We start from the raw sequence: 16,761 nt of genomic DNA on the forward strand, positions 1-16,761 counted from the left end.
GTATACATAATTCACACACACACACACACACACACACACACACACACACACACCATATATGTGAGCTTTATAATAAAAATAGGAAGTTAGAATAATGTATATCACTTATATAAGAATATATTTATCATAAAACCCAAACTTCTCCCTTGTGTTTGGTCACAAAATGTTTCATGTATGCATTTGTTGGGAGCAGGAGTTGCTGTTTGTGTATGTGTGATGTGCATATATAAATATCTTTATGTGCAAGTGTAAGTGCTTATGTGTATTTGGAAGCCAGTAGAGGACATTGGGTATCCAAATATATTACCTTCAACCTCATTTCTTACAACAGAGCTAACTGAACTTAGAGCATAGCTAACCACGAGCAAACCTCAGAACTATCCACTATGACTGCATACAGTATTTTCTCCATCTTTTCATAGGAGGAAAAGACATCAATCGGCAGTCTGTGCTGAGCACTGCATGGTGCAAACCTGCAAAAACATACAGAGAAATATGCTTTATCATAGCTTTAGATAGCCTTGGAGGACTGCTTACATGGCTCTGGAAACTGGGAAGAAGGTGCTTTAGACCTGTGTACATATGAGGTTCTATGTATGGAATGACCTAGGTAGCCCAGGGACTGCAATTTATGAGGTGTTCAAGAACCTAAACTGTTATTTGTTTATTTCACATATTTTACCATAGGAGTCTAAGCAATGATTTGTATATGGTATACTATTCCTTCCATTCTCAAAAGAGACTTTTTATCAAAAGATAAACAATAAATTAATAGGAAAGGATTAAAAAAAACTTTAAAATAAGAAATAACTTATTTTCAAATAATTTGTAAGTACATTTACTGTGGAAATGTTAAATGAAGGCAAGGCTAGAAGGAATATGGATAAACACGGATTTTCATTCTGACAGCAGAACAGATTAAGCTCTTGAAGTGACAGAAATTTCTGTCTATCTTTCTGACAGTTGATAAGGGGCTTCCATCTATAATTTCATGGTTTACCCTCCAAGTAAAAGAGAAGAGTCATTTTGAATTCCTGTTTGATTTGTGTCACTACTGATAGCATCCAGAAAGACTCATTCTTTTTACCAACAAGATGATATTTTGTTAATGGAAAGTCTTATCACTGCAGTGAAAGAGATGTTCCATATTGTGTAAGTCAGTCTGAGAGCCCAAAGTTTAAAGTATTGGCTCTTGCATTTGTTTTATGAATAGATGTGGGGTGATCATTTAAACTAATTCATCACTTTCTTATCTCAGCTGAGAAATGAGACCAAAGAATATTAGACACACTGGACTTCTGTCTTCTTACAATCAGTAATTTGGTACACATTGATTTTATTTATTAAAATATAATATTAAATTTCTAGAAAGAAATCAACAGAAAATATCTATTTGTTGTCTTTTGTTGACTAGAAAGGTCATATGGAACAGGATGAGTTTACAGCTTGTGACATTAGAATATTGTGAACAAACTTTTAAAAGATGTAAGTTAAAATTGCTTCAATTTTGTAGTTTTTACCAGCTGAAACATACATGAATGCAATTAACCCTCTAGATGTCATCTCAAGTCAATAACAGAATTTATTAAAAACTTATGGTATTGATGATATAATTTCAGAGACATCTTTTAGATAAGAATGTGGAAGTTGTTTTTATATATTTTTTACTTTGCTAGTTTCTAATAAATATAGACCAATAATATCTTTATCTACATTAAAGATATTTTAACATAATCAGTATATAATTTACAATAATTTATAATCAATATCACATGATTTTTAATAATTGTATATTTTAAGTCAGATTTGTACCAGGTAGATGAGAAACCGAATTATTGTCATAAGAATATGCTGGAGAGGATGTGGAGCTAGGGGAACTATCCTCCACTGCTGGTGGGAATGCAAGCTTGTACAACCACTTTGGAAATCAATATGGTGCTTTCTTAGAAAATTGGGAATCAATCTCCCCCAAGATCCAGCTACACCACTATTGGGCATATACCCAAAGAATGCTCAATCATACCACAAGAGCACTTGCTCAGCTATGTTCATATCAGCATTGTTTGTAATAGCCAAAACCTGGAAACAACCTAGATGCTCTTCAACTGAAGAATGGATAAATAAAATGTGGTACATATACACAATGGAATACTGCTCAGCATAGAAAAACAATGACATCATGAGGTTTGCAGGCAAATGGATGGATCTAGAAAAAATCATCCTGAGTGAGGTAACCCAGACTCAGAAAGACAAACATGGTATGTACTCACTCATAGGAGGATACTAGATGTGGAACAAGGATGACTGGACTGCTACTCACATCACCAGGGGGGCTACCTGGAAAACAGGACCCCAAGAAAGACACGGGCATCGCCCAGTGACAGAGAAATGGCTGAGATCTACATGAACAGCCTGGACATGAGTTTAGGTAATAAAGGGCAAGAGTGGAGGGAAAGAGAGCAGGAGATCCCAGCTGGATCAAGAACAGAGAGGGAGAACAAGGAATAGGAGACCATGGTAAATGAAGACCACATGAGAATAGGAAGAAGCAAAGTGCTAGAGAGGCTCACAGAAATCCACAAAGATACCCTCACAATAGACTGCTGGCAATGGTCGAGAGATAGCAGGAACTGACCTACTCTGGTGATGGGATGGCCAAACACCCTAATTGTCGTGCTAGAAACCCCATCCAACAACTGAGGGATCTGGATGCAGAGATCCATGACTAGGCCCCGGGTGGAGCTCTGGGAGTCTAATTAGCAAGAAAGAGGAGGGTTTATATGAGCAAGAATTGTTGAAACCAAGGTTGGATAAAGCACAGGGACAAATAGCCAAACGAATGGAAACACATGAACTATGAACCAATGGCTGAGGGCCCCCAACTGGATCAGGCCCTCTGAATAGGCTAGACAGTTGATTGGCTTGATCTGTTTGGGAAGCATCCAGGCAGTGGGACCGGGTCCTGTGCTCATTGCATGAGTTGGCTGTTTGAAACCTGGAGCTTATGCAGGGTTGCTTGGCTCGTCCTGGGAGGAGGGGACTGGACCTGCCTGGACTGAGTCTACCAGGTTGATCTCAGTCCTCGGGGGCGGGGGAGAGGCTTTGCCCTGGAGGAGATGGGAATGGGGGGTGGGCTGGGAGGGGAGGGGAGAGGGGCGGGAGGGGGGAGAACAAGGGAATCCGTGGCTGATATGTAGAACTGAATTGTATTGTAAAATAAAATAAGATTTAAAAAAAAGAATTCTAAACAAATGATGGAATCAAAGCAAGAATTTTTTTTTATTTTATTACCTTCCCAATTATAATATTCTGTACCTGAATACATTTGCTTTCACTGCAAGTAATTAGTAAGGAACCTGGAATCACTGTCACTACTATGTAAGGGCAACTTTATCTTTGAATGATGCTAAATAGCATTCTCAAATATTTATGTATTAAACTTAACTCTCTTTGAGATCCTGAGTCTGTCACTCCTACTCAGACATACCATTTTATGTATTAATTTTTTATCAATTATTCTGAGTTTACATTTGCTTTTCTAGTTTCTGAATTAAAAGATAGGCTATAATTTTTCTAAAATCATTTTTGACATCTGTCTCCTCATATCTTAGAAGTAACAACTCTATCATTCTTTCCAAAGCTCCTGTCCACTATCATCTAAGAAACACACAACAGCTTCAATGAAAACTTTGCAAATATTTTCTTAGAATGTCACATTACCATTCATGTAGGATAGAGTTATTATTTGTTATTCATTGTTCAAAATGTCTAAATTAATGAAAAGGGTATTCAATCTAGATGTCTTTTACTTGGTAAAACTGTAAGAAATGCTTGAAAAGTACTTTACTTTCTTGTGTGGTATCTGAAAGACTGATTTTCACACTATTGTGCTGTTAATTGTCAAGAAATCATTTGTACTCACTCTTTATTAACTATAGCATGATACAAATCTCACTCTGAAGAACATCTTTACCTCTTAGAGGGAGATACATGGTGAGCAGGTATTTAGAACAAATAATGCTACACACACACACACACACACACACACACACACGTTGCTCTAAAAGTTGGTACCTTAGGGTAGAGCAATGGGGAGTACAAAAGAGAAAAATGTGATCCTTGCTTCAGGGTCTTTCTTGTGCTTTCTAGAGGAGTAGTCTATTTTTTAAGTCACAATGATGAAGGTACTTTACTTATATTGGATATGGGTATTGGGGAGAGATTTCAATTATTGTCCCAGAGGGATTATGGATAGTTCCATCTCATATGAGAAATTACTATGATTTATGTAAGTGAAATATCTTCTTATACATCTAAAGTAAAATTTATCGGAAAATATTGACCAGACTTCTTAGGGTCATGAAATAGTGAACTGAATGTTATTAGAGAAGATCCAGAGAACAGGCTGAAGAAATAAAGTGCAACCTTATCTGAAAAGACTTTGTGACACTATACCTGCAATTTAGTCACAATTTTAAAAGGGAAATAACTATATCATCATAAATAAAAAGCCTTCTCAGTTGATGCATAGGGGTTGAATAGTGAAAGAGACACAGACAAGGCACAAACAGAAAGAATTGTTATGTAGACAGAATGGTAAGACTGGATGATTCTGAAAAGCTTAAAATTGATAATTTTCAATGGGTCAACTTACTGCCGATTGTATTGATCGTTTCAACAGAGGTGGAGAATGTGTGTGTGTGTGTGTGTGTGTGTGTGTGTGTGTGTGTGTGTGTGTGTGTGTGTGTAGTGTGTAGCCATTCCAAACTTTGATCTGGAAGTTCCAACCCCCTTGAGGCTTTGGTAACTGTCACGTCTACAAGGCGGGGCCGAAAGAGGACCCTGAAGACCCAAGATCCGAATGTGTCATCGCTCTTGGTTCTTGGACCCTGGAAGCTGGAGGTAGACCCAGCAGAGTTCTCCAGAGAACACTGCAGGAATGCACTACACCTTTTCCAGACTCTGTAAACTATCCCTTCACTTGAAAGTGACCCCACAAAATAAACCTCCCTTTTAACTACGTGGAGTGGCCTTAATAATTTCACTAATATATATGAAAGTATGAAACAGAATTATTAGAGAGTGTTATGATTTTGAAATGACAATGACTAATGTATTAGAACTAATTGCATCTGGTAGGGATGAGGAAACAAGTTTTATGGGTTCAGAGTAGATATCAGGCATTCACTTTAGCCTATATTTAATAGTGTTCATGAGGCCTTCATTTGAAGAAAATGCCTTAAAGGGCCATTTTGTATATGGGTTAATTCTTTTTTTAGAAATTAGCCTAAGCCTATTTGGGAAGTTATGAATAGAGAAAGTAGCACTAAAGCCATAAGGATAGACATGGTTTAGCTTTAAATTTGGCAAAAGGGAGGAAAAAGTTTAGGTGTGTAATTTGGATACAGTGAACTATGTTCTCATTACACTCCATAATAGAACGTTCCAGAAAACATTGAGGTGTTCATTAGGAAAAGGTAAATGTTCTGTTTTTTTTTTCTGTGCTTGGATATTATTTGTCTTTGCAATTCAAAATTAACTGCTAAGTGAGCTACTCTAGTTTATTTTCTGTTGCTGTGATAAAACTACCTGAACATAAAAGCAAGAAGAGGGGAAAGGATTTATTTGATTTAAATTGCAGGTCACAATCCATCATAAAATAAGATCAGGACAGGAATAGAAGTAGAAATGAGGGTGGAAGGTTTTTGACTGGCTCATGCTCCGCTAACTTTATTATATAGTCCACTAAAGCAGGGAATGGTGTCTCCCACAATGGACTGCCCCACCCTACTACCATTCCTGTCAATCATCCATCAAGACAAACCCTCAGAAACATGGCACAATGATAGCTCACAGACTTATATCTAGGTGAGATCGATGATTAGTTTTCTCCACCAACAGCATATATTCTATATATACCTTCTGGTACTGTGCATGTTAGTCAACAAGGGTGAAACATAATTGAACACTAGATTAATTTCTCCATGCGCAATGTCATCTCTTATGTTGTCAATAATAGGGTCTTACAGTCAGGTTGTTAAATGTAACCAATAGCATTCACAATAACCTGTATTGTTTATGGGAGTCCATGAGAGCCCTTTGTCCAATAACTCAAAAAAAGGTGTAGCTCTTTCCTTGTACTAGGGTTTTTATTTGATAGCATAATATCTAACTGAGGCATTGTTTTTCTCATTATATGGTAACTATTTAAATTCCATTTACATATATATATATATACTTAGGAAACTTTAAGACATATTTCTTTGGAAAAAATGTAGTATTTATCAGTCTCTTCTGTGTCAATCTAAGAATATTTACTTTTTTGAACCTAAAATCATTTTAATTGCTTTTTAGGAATTTTTTATTCATTTTAAATACCAATCACAGATTCCTGTCTTCCCTCCACTTGCTTCTCCAGCCTCACCCCCCAGCCCATTCCCCTTTAAAAATTAGTTAAATGGAAGTACTATCAATTTCTCTCTTTCTCTCTCTCTCTCTCTCTCTCTCTCTCTCTCTCTCTCTCTCTCTCTCTCTCTCTCTCTCTCCCTGTCTTTCTTCTTAGTGACATGGGTTGGTGAAAAGTGATGACAGTGAGAAGTGTACACTGAGTTCTTTGCCTTCAATATCTATGTTCTTTAAAATTGATGCTTGATGAGAATCAAAGTGAAGAAAATTAAGTTGGAAGAATTCCAATTAAAATTATCTTACTTTTATATACATATTCTTGATGGAGGAGCATAGTTTTCTATTATTTAACTTTTTTTTTTTTTGGTTTTTCAAGTCAGGGTTTCTCTGTGTAGTTTTAGTGCCTGACCTGGATCTCGCTCTATAGACCAGGCTGGCCTCCCAAGTGTTGGGATAAAAGGCATGTGCCACCACTGCCTGGCCTATTATCTAACTTTGGAAACAAAATAGTTACACCTCAGATGGACAGGTGTACCTACACATATTGCACTTGGAAATTGAAAAGGGAGACTACTTCAGGCTATCTATGATTGCTTATTAAATGAAGCTACATGAAGAAAGGAACATCCAATACTAAAGACAGTCCTTGGGAAGAAGCCCTAGTTCTTCAACTTTTGTCTGTAAATTTATGACAGAATATGTACAGCCAGGTGGGTTCCAGCATTAACGATCATACCAGCACCACATCTCTTGTTCTACTTTAGAATAATCTGAGATTCTATTTTTTTAAGTCAATGTGAGTCCTACTCAAATTTGGTTTGTGTCAACTTGAAATAAGCCAGATTCATTTGAGAAGAGAGAACCTCAGTTGAAAAAATAGTGTACTAGATTGGCCTGAAAGAGGGCTTGGGGAGCATTTTCTTGATTGATGATATGAGTAGGTTCAGCTCACTGTGAGTATTGCCAGCCCTGGACTGGTTGTCCTGGATACTATGAGAAAGATGGATGAGCAAGCTGTGAGGAACAAGTCAGTAAGCAGCTTTCACCCATGGTCTCTGCATCAAATTCTCACTCCAGGTTCCTGCCTTGAGTACACCATTGTATGAAATTGCAAGGTAGAAGATTTTACTACTATGTGTCTCTGTGTCTCTGTCTCTGTCTCCTCCTCCTCCTCCTCCTCCTCCTCCTCCTCCTCCTCCACCTCCTCCTCCTCCTCCTTCTCCTCCTCCTCCTCCTTCTTCTTCTCTCTCTCTCACCTTTTCTCTCTATCTCTATCTATATCTCTCGATCTATCTATCTATCTATCTATCTATCTATCTATCTATCATCTATCTATCTATCATCTAACACACACACACACACACACACACACACACACACATACACATACACACACACACACAGAGAGAGAGAGGGAGTCTATTTTATCTTAGTACTTAGTAAATACTAGCCACATCTCTTTAGAAGGCATTTATTTGAAAAACTTTGCCCGAGTCTCTGTTCTTCTTTGCATTCAGCATCAAGATGTGATAGAAGTCTGCTTATCCAGAAATACAGCCTCTTATTTAATTACCAGTTCCTGGACTGAAAGATTTGTTCCATGTTCAAAAATGTGCATTAGGTCCACATTTCACTTTCTTTCCAAACAATTCTTAAGCAATTATACAGCACCAAAAGATGGTAGTGATTTGACATGACCCATTCCCTTTTTCTTACCTTTAAATTTTCAAGCCCATAGGAAATAAGAACAGACATATTAGAAATTATCTCACGCAGTTCATGTTCATAGTCCTATTATTATGTTTTCTGTTCTCTCAATTGAACCTAGGGATTAATGTGTGTTAAGCAAGTAATCTACCACCAACCTATATCCTCAGACCAATTTATGAATTTACTTTGTGAAAAAAAATCTAAGTACCTGAGCTAGAATTTAACTCACTTTACAGCTAGGATGACCTTCAACTTCATTTCCAGATCCTCTGCCTAAGAGTAACTGTGATTATAGTCCAGCCCCACCTGCCCTAGCTTAGGGAGAACTCTTGTTCACCTAATGTACAGATTTTTAACCTAATGTGAGACTTTCATTGTACTGATAAATGCTCAGAAGTTATTTTCTGGTGAACAGCAAAATAATATTTATTCTAATATAATTCAGTTTACCTCTTTCTTATCTTGCAAAGAACTGTAAACACATGTCAAACAACCTATATCAAATAAACAAAAGAATAGATTGTCCCATTGTTTTTCAAATGTCTCTTTGTACATGCTTGGTTGTGTTTCCTGGTTGTCACATTCAATTTCTATATGTTTGTTACTTTAAATTTTGGGGGGCTTTTTCTATATATTAACACAATTTTTTTTCTTGTTGTTAAAATTGCGTATTATGCCTATACTTCTGGTAAGGTGTTTTTTCCCTTAGTTTTCTTGATAATGATTACAGTTCTTATTGTTTTCATTTGAATATTCATTTACAATTTATATTTCATAGACTTTTTAAGAGTGCTAGTGCTCTAAGCCAGTCAATAAAGAGTGGTAAGCAAAGTGTTCTACCACTGATCTACATTCTCCTCCTCTGCAGAAAGTTTAGGTTTAGATAATAAGAGTTTTGTTTCAATTTCAAAGAATATCCATTAGTGATATACAAAGGTCTTATTATAGACAAATAGATATAACCATAAACCTAAATCATATCTAAATATTTATGATTTTTATTACTCCAGGAATTCTCTCATGCCTACTTACAAAATCCTTCTGCAACATGCCTAGTATAAGTAGGTTAAATTTGACTCCAGAACTTTGATTAGAGGATACTGTATTGAATAAACTGTGTTATGTATTGATTTCTTCATGTAGCTTAACTTCTCATATTCACTCAAGTTACAGCCTGTCAGTATCTTCTATTTGTAATTTCTTAATGACTCTGAAAAGTATCTTATATTTAATACTGAAAAGTATTTAATATTAAAAAAGAATTTTATATTTAAAAACCTCATTTAAAAAAAATTCTCATGTTTTCAAATTTGGGTCCAAAATACAGATGAAATAAAATAATATATGAGAAAGGCTCCATGAATGTTGCCCGCGAGTCATCCTAGCATCTTCAACACTATCTCTGTCTGTCTCTTTGTCTCTGTCTGTCCCTGTCCCTGCTTCCCTCACTCCCATCTCCCCCTACCATCCTCTCTGTAAAACTCGCTGAGTACAGGATTGTTTGAAAATGAAATTTCCTTTTCTCACAGTGTAAAATCATCTCCAAGAGCAAAACCGTTGTGTGTCAAGTGTCAGCTTGAGCCCAGGGTGACAGTGCCAAGGCCGTGATGTCCAGAGCAGAGGCTTGAGGAAAGCAGGAGTGACAGAGTATTTCCTGGCTGGGTCTCTGTGTGACTGAGCTAACAATCAGCTTATGATTGTTTAAATGGCTGTGGGTGTTTAATCCCCAGAATTTATATTTAGTTTAAGGTATTAAGGTCTAAGAAGGACAAATCTATGAAAGCTAAAATGAAATGGCCTTCCCAAAAGAGTAATCCTTAGTTTCAAAGAGATTCGGAAATTACATTGTTTAGGTTTAAAAATTTAGATACACATTGCACAGATTTGGAAAGCAGTAAAGGATTAGAAGGCTGGAAGAAAGAACCTTTGAAATAAGATTATTAGTGCTCAGGGAGGATTTAACCATGAGAGGAGGTCATTGTTTTTGTATCAACACATGTTCTAATACCTCAGTGGAAATTGTTAGCGTCTTCAACATTTGCTCAGAACTGCACAAACTTTTGAGGGCTTTGGAAACGTCACATGGAGACAGCATGCACTTTGAGGTCAAGTCTCAGTGAATGAAAGAGTGCCTCGTGTGATGAAATTTAAATGTCGGGATACTGTGTATTATAAATCACGGAGACATGAATTGTTAAAGAGAAATGAAATGCTCATTTTCTGAGGGAAATTCAGCTATAATAAAGAAACTGCCTACAATGGCATTTTTTTAAAATTTGCTGTAGTACCAGCAGTGATGATCACAGAAATAAGATTTTTCATTTCTTTCCTATTAATTCTATATATACTATATCTCTTCACATGCAATGTACTTTGATTCTTAACACAACTTCTGACATATTTTAGTCTTATTTTTCCATATGAGGTAAGTAAAGTAGGATTCAAAGTTGATAATTGATCCCTAAGAAAATGTTCTTATGAAAACTTCCTTCATTTTGCCTGAGAATCAAACCACTATATCACAAATACAAAATTATTGTATGTATCTTTAATGTCTTATATGTAAATAAAGGGCTATTTTTCCTATGGTCATTAGTTAGGCATTTTTCCTTTCTATAATATTGAATACCTTGAGTATTCATTTTTAAAATAGTATTTTTATAATCTTAAAAACAAAATAATTTAAAATAATATTTTTATTCCTTTTATGAATTTATCTTCATGTTGATGGTTAATAGACATATGCCATTAAGTTATTAAAATGTATAGCTTAGAACTTTTCAATTATTAAACTGTGCTGAATCTTTACAAATTACCTTGATAAGTTTTTTTTAGTATTATTTATTAGTGGATGCAATGCAACTGGTCCACTGTATTTCATGAAACAGTATATTAATACCGGTGGAACAACACAGAATTTATTTATTAAGCTAAGCTTAAGTATTTGCCTTGTGGCAAAGATTTATCTTCCCAAGTTAGATTAATGCATAATTTGTCAATAATTTAAGAGTCCCTGAGTCTTAACTAATATTTTTATGCCTAAATAGATTTGAGATTAACTTGTGAAGGTACTTTCCTCCTTGTAATACTATCCTTCAAATTTTAGGGAAATTTTGATTACAAGGCAAACTCTCTCCCTGTTGGGGCAGGAAATCCATCTCCTTTACACTATTCATGTACTTAAGTACTGATTGCTTTGATTGTTTTTCTTTTTTCCTAAGTTTGTTTCCAAGCCTCTTTCTTCTGCTTTTCACAATCCATAGTTTCTTTCCTATGATCTGATTCTTATCTTCCATTCCTTCCCCCCAATCTTTTCTCCTATCATTTCATCCTCTCTTTATTCTATGAACTGCTTTTAAGTAAGTGTCAAGACCAATGGCAGGCCCTTTATTAAAAGCAGCAGACCATCCTGTTTCCCACCAAGATGGTGGGAAAACTACATAGTTGTTAGTCTGGTAAATCTTAGCTTATCTGAGCCAAGGTTCTCTGTGTGTGAACGTGTGGATGTGTGAATGTGCATCAATGATCAGTGTGTGAATGTGTGTATGTGTGAATTTGCCTCAATAAAGGGCAATATTATTGTTTTTGCTTAAAATTTTGTCAAAAAATAGGAAAAACATAATCTACTGTGGAATTTTGAAGATATTTTATTCAAAGCCTTTTTAAAGTTCCAAAATTATGTAACAAAAACTAAATTTTACTCTTTTTGGGGAAAAGTATGTGAACTTTTGAGTACATGTAAAAAATCCACTAGGCAATGTTGAAACTTGCTGACTACCCAATTTTGACAGCTGCTTTCACTGAGAGTAAAGAAAAGAAAGATTATCGAATTTCTTTTTCGTTGAAAAATTCCCCATGAAATACAGCCAAGTGGTCAAAGGGTGGTTAATGAGGGGAGAGGACAAGAGGCTGTGAGGCAAAGCTCCCCTTGCTGCCTCTCCATAGCAGGTGCAGGGTTTGACTGAATGTCGAACTGTCAGCTTTCACATCACAAGCAGAAAAGCAAGAAAATGAACATGCTCTTTCATCATTACTTCTGTGGAAACAAGAACCATCTAAATGCTGGGTCAAAATCTGTAAAAGCTAAGAAAATAATTGCTTTCTCTCAATGTCCTAACAATTCTTTCTACAGTTCCCTACTATTGTGATTTCAGCCTTTAGCCTTAGTCTTTATTTGTCCGTATGGTCTCCAAACATGATTAGAGTTTACAGTGAGAAATGAGTTTGCACTAAGGACTCATGCTTTGGTTGCAGGGAAGAAAATATGATCCTCAATTCAGATGGACTAAGAATTTTCTTTTATATACATTATGTTAGAGATATATGTACGAACTAAATACACATGTAGAGCATAGAGGAAGGAAAGAGGAAATAGAGGGGAGAGAGAGAGAGAGAGAGAGAGAGAGAGAGAGAGAGAGAGAGAGAGAGAGAGAGAGAGAAAAGAAGAAGAAGAAGAAGAAGAAGAAGAAGAAGAAGAAGAAGAAGAAGAAGAAGAAGAAGAAGAAGAGGAAGAAGAAGAAGAAGGGAAGAGACTATCTAGTAAATAATGAAAATAAATTGAATGGCTCACAGTTCTAGAGCCAGGAATCTGAGACCCATGGACAAACTAATGATGAGATTGCTGTTGTTATTATTGCTGCTGCAGCTGGTGGTGATGCTGTTGCCAAAAGACAACATGGAGGTTAAACCTGGTCTTTTATGAGGAATTTACTCTCAGTGACAATGGAATAAACTCCTTAATGAGTATGTTACTCCTATGACATAATGACTTCTCATAGGATCCATTGTCCAACATCCATACTTTATACCATGTTTCAAATAATCTAATCTGGATTTGGTGTGAAGAATAATTAAGAGAAAATTGTTTGACTTCAATTATTTTTCTTTTTTCGTGTGTGTGTGTGTGTGTGTGTGTGTGTGTGTGTGTGTGTGATGGATCTTTATTTCATATTGTTACGGTTTGTAGATTGGAAAAAAAGTACAGGGAGTAGGGAGATGGGATATACATTATGGCAGTACAAGTACACACACACACACACACACACACACACACACACACACACACACACTCATACAGAATCAAAGTATTTATTTAGATTCGCTTTTTTTTTTTTATATTTCTAGAACCTCAACGTACTGGCTCTCTCGCATCCAGTCTTTTCTCTACTGCAATGAGAACGGCCTCCTGGGCAGCTTCTCTGAGGAGACGCACTCCTGCACCTGTCCCAATGACCAGGTAGTGTGCACAGCCTTTCTGCCCTGCACCGTGGGCGATGCCTCTGCCTGCCTGACCTGCGCTCCTGACAACCGTACCCGCTGCGGCACCTGCAACACGGGCTACATGCTGAGCCAAGGACTCTGCAAGCCTGAAGTCGCCGAGTCAACTGATCACTACATTGGCTTTGAGACTGACCTGCAAGACCTAGAGATGAAATACCTGTTGCAGAAAACCGACCGACGAATAGAAGTCCATGCCATCTTCATCAGCAATGACATGCGCCTCAATAGCTGGTTTGATCCTTCATGGAGAAAGCGGATGCTCCTGACCTTGAAGAGTAACAAGTACAAGTCCAGTCTGGTCCACATGATCTTGGGTCTCTCTTTACAGATTTGCTTAACTAAAAATAGCACGTTGGAGCCAGTGCTGGCAGTTTACATCAATCCCTTCGGAGGCAGCCATTCTGAGAGCTGGTTTATGCCTGTGAGTGAAAGCAGCTTTCCAGACTGGGAGCGGACTAAGCTGGACCTCCCACTACAGTGCTATAATTGGACACTGACTCTGGGAAACAAATGGAAGACATTTTTTGAGACAGTACACATCTACCTGAGGAGTCGCATCAAGGCGAATGGCCCCAACAGCAACGAGAGCATTTACTATGAGCCTTTGGAGTTTATTGACCCATCTCGGAACCTGGGCTACATGAAAATCAACAACATCCAAGTGTTTGGCTACAGCATGCACTTTGACCCTGAAGCTATCCGGGACCTGATTTTGCAGCTGGACTACCCTTACACTCAGGGATCCCAGGACTCGGCACTTTTACAGCTACTAGAGATAAGAGACCGTGTAAATAAACTCTCCCCACCTGGTCAGCGCCGTCTAGATCTTTTCTCTTGCTTGCTTCGTCATAGACTAAAGCTGTCTACTAGTGAGGTGGTGAGAATTCAATCTGCTCTGCAGGCATTTAATGCCAAATTACCAAACACAGTGGATTACGACACAACCAAATTATGTAGTTAACCGTATGTCAAGCACAACCCAAAACCTTGAAGGAGTTTTTACAGTGCTTTTGTGGAACAGTTTATGTTTGGAAAAGTAAATTTAAATTGTCTTTTCAATATCTGTCTTATATCAGTCAATAACGTTGGATGGCAATCTACACACATGAACTTGATGACAATGAATATATTATACTACAGTTTGGGTTTATGAATGAAATAAATACTGACCCCAGTCTAGAAGACATTCTACTTTTTACAATAAATTTCCTTTGTAATTTTATATGTTCCGTGGCAATGCTTTTGTGCATTACATCCTCTAGAGGGAACATAAAAAGATACCAATAAAATTTTGTAGCTGAACAGTTATTAACAAGAAGTGCTGTGGGATTCATTTTTTTCCAAGAAATGAGTTCTATTTCGATATAATTTGTAGGAACCTGGGGAAAATTCTCCAGAACCTTTTAATGGAAAGAGTTGAAGTTTCATTGAGATCATCTGTTCTGAAAAAAACCAAATAGGGGGACTTCTTGCATTCAGTTCCTTTCTTCTGGTGAACAACAGAATGGCTGAAGGGTGTTTTTTAGCTTCATTCAGAAACTAAAACGAGAAACAATCATCATTAAAATTGTCATACACACCAATTTATAAATAAATATCAATCTATTTCAGCAAACATATATCAATATTAATATCAATATTAGATGACTATAAGCCAAAGTACAAGGAGCATAAACTGGTAACCTTCTTACCAAACCTCTTTATCACTCATTCTACTTCTAGTAACCAGGTACCAAAATTCTGTAAAATAATTTAAAAGAATGAAAAGCTACATCTTACCAATGTCCATAAGATAACACTTCTGGAATTCACAAGCTATAAAGTAAGGGTATAAAAAATGCTCAAATAAATACTCTTTCTGAGATTCACATTACTAAAATACACTTGATATGAAGAACTTTCATAACTAGTATAAATGTTTCTTTTGAAAGTTATATTTATTTTTTCATTGGTCTATTATATAAGAATACACCTATATTTAGCTATTTTTCTATCAATGGAATTTTCATTTATATTACAGTATATGATTAGTAAAATATTTTGTCACTTATCACACAGACCTTGTCTAGGCTTATTTTGCAATTTTCCTTATTGACTGACCAAATTCACAGTTAATTCCAGCTTTCTTGAGGTTATAGAGCATTATTCTAAGAGCACAGAAAAAGGACTCATGAAAGGAGTGTGAAATTAAAAAAAATACAGTTGATGTAAGAATTCTACACATATTTTGGACTTTGAGGTGTATATTTTCATTTAAAAAATGTTAAGTTGATAGGTCCTACAACAAATATTTAGTCAATCTGCAAAACAAAACATAATGACCACTGTCTAGTATGTGGCTGAATTTTTGTTTTTAATAAACTATCTGCTGTTTGTAGGTAATTCAACAAAAAATACATATTAAAACTAAATGTCCTTCAAATTTCTGAGGTGATTGCAAATATTCTCTTGGTAACTTTAATACTTAGTTACACACTATTTCATTCCCTTTGTAGAAAAAGAACGAAAATTCAGAGTGGTTAGTCAAATTCTTTTTTTTTCCAAGTAGTGTGTTTGTTGTCTTTTTTCCCCTTTTATTCTTCTCTCAAACTTTATATCCAGACCAGAGTTTCCACTTCTTCCACTTTTTTTAGCTCCCCTCCCCCTCTCGCCCAGATTCATATGTTCATAGTGGCTTTATTCGTAATAGCCAGAAATTGGAAACAACCTAGATGTCATTGAAACAAAAAAATGGATAAAGAAAATTATTACAATTACACAATGGAGTATTGCTTGACTATTAAAAACAATGATATCATGAAATTTGCAGGCAAATGGACAGAACTAGAAGAAATCATCCTGAATGAGGTAATTTAGATGCAGAAAGACAAACATTGTATGTACTCACTTATAAGTAGACATTAGCTGTTAAATAAAGGTTGGTCAAATTCTTAAAGACCACAAGCCAAGGAGTTGAAGACAAATTTTCCTGGAATTAATTTAATCACTTTAATTTGCACCACTGATTTTTAAAAGAATGACTATATCCCTTTATTGAATTTGATGTAATGTAAAAATTATGATAAAAGAAGAGTAAAAAAAGTATGCTAAAATTAGATAATATTGTAAAACAGATATACCTGAAAATGAAAAAAAAAAATAATCATTTACCATCTTTAACCAGCCACGCCCATTTGAGTAGTCTCATGAATGTATTTAAAATGACTTTTCCAAAAGGATTGTTGGTGTCAGCTGGGCTAAGACCCTGCTCCCCAGAAACTATCTAAACACTGTACATAATTACCAGCATGCTTTATGAAGCAATCATTTGGAGGTAATTACACAAACGGTCAGTGGTGCTATCTCTTTTATTGCATAGTTCACTAT

The 16,761-nt window shown here is 36.1% G+C and overlaps 1 protein-coding gene across 4 annotated transcripts in view; it reads left to right on the top strand.

Annotated features, from left to right (window-relative positions):
- The window catches only part of Brinp3 (BMP/retinoic acid inducible neural specific 3), a 382,003-nt gene extending 365,486 nt beyond the window's left edge, over nt 1-16,517 (top strand). For 3 of the 4 annotated variants that reach the window (XM_006978971.4, XM_015997686.3, XM_042258276.2), the window contains exon 8: nt 13,240-14,705. In XM_006978971.4, coding sequence (XP_006979033.1) covers nt 13,240-14,356 — 1,117 coding nt within the window. In that variant the 3' untranslated portion in view covers nt 14,357-14,705. Of the gene's footprint in view, nt 1-13,239 lie in introns of all 4 variants that reach the window. The other variant, XM_015997685.3, reaches the window with a different exon arrangement.
- The last annotated feature ends 244 nt before the right edge of the window (nt 16,518-16,761 follow it).

Source organism: Peromyscus maniculatus, chromosome 11 (genome assembly GCF_049852395.1).
Source record: "Peromyscus maniculatus bairdii isolate BWxNUB_F1_BW_parent chromosome 11, HU_Pman_BW_mat_3.1, whole genome shotgun sequence".
NCBI classification, from domain to species: domain Eukaryota; kingdom Metazoa; phylum Chordata; class Mammalia; order Rodentia; family Cricetidae; genus Peromyscus; species Peromyscus maniculatus.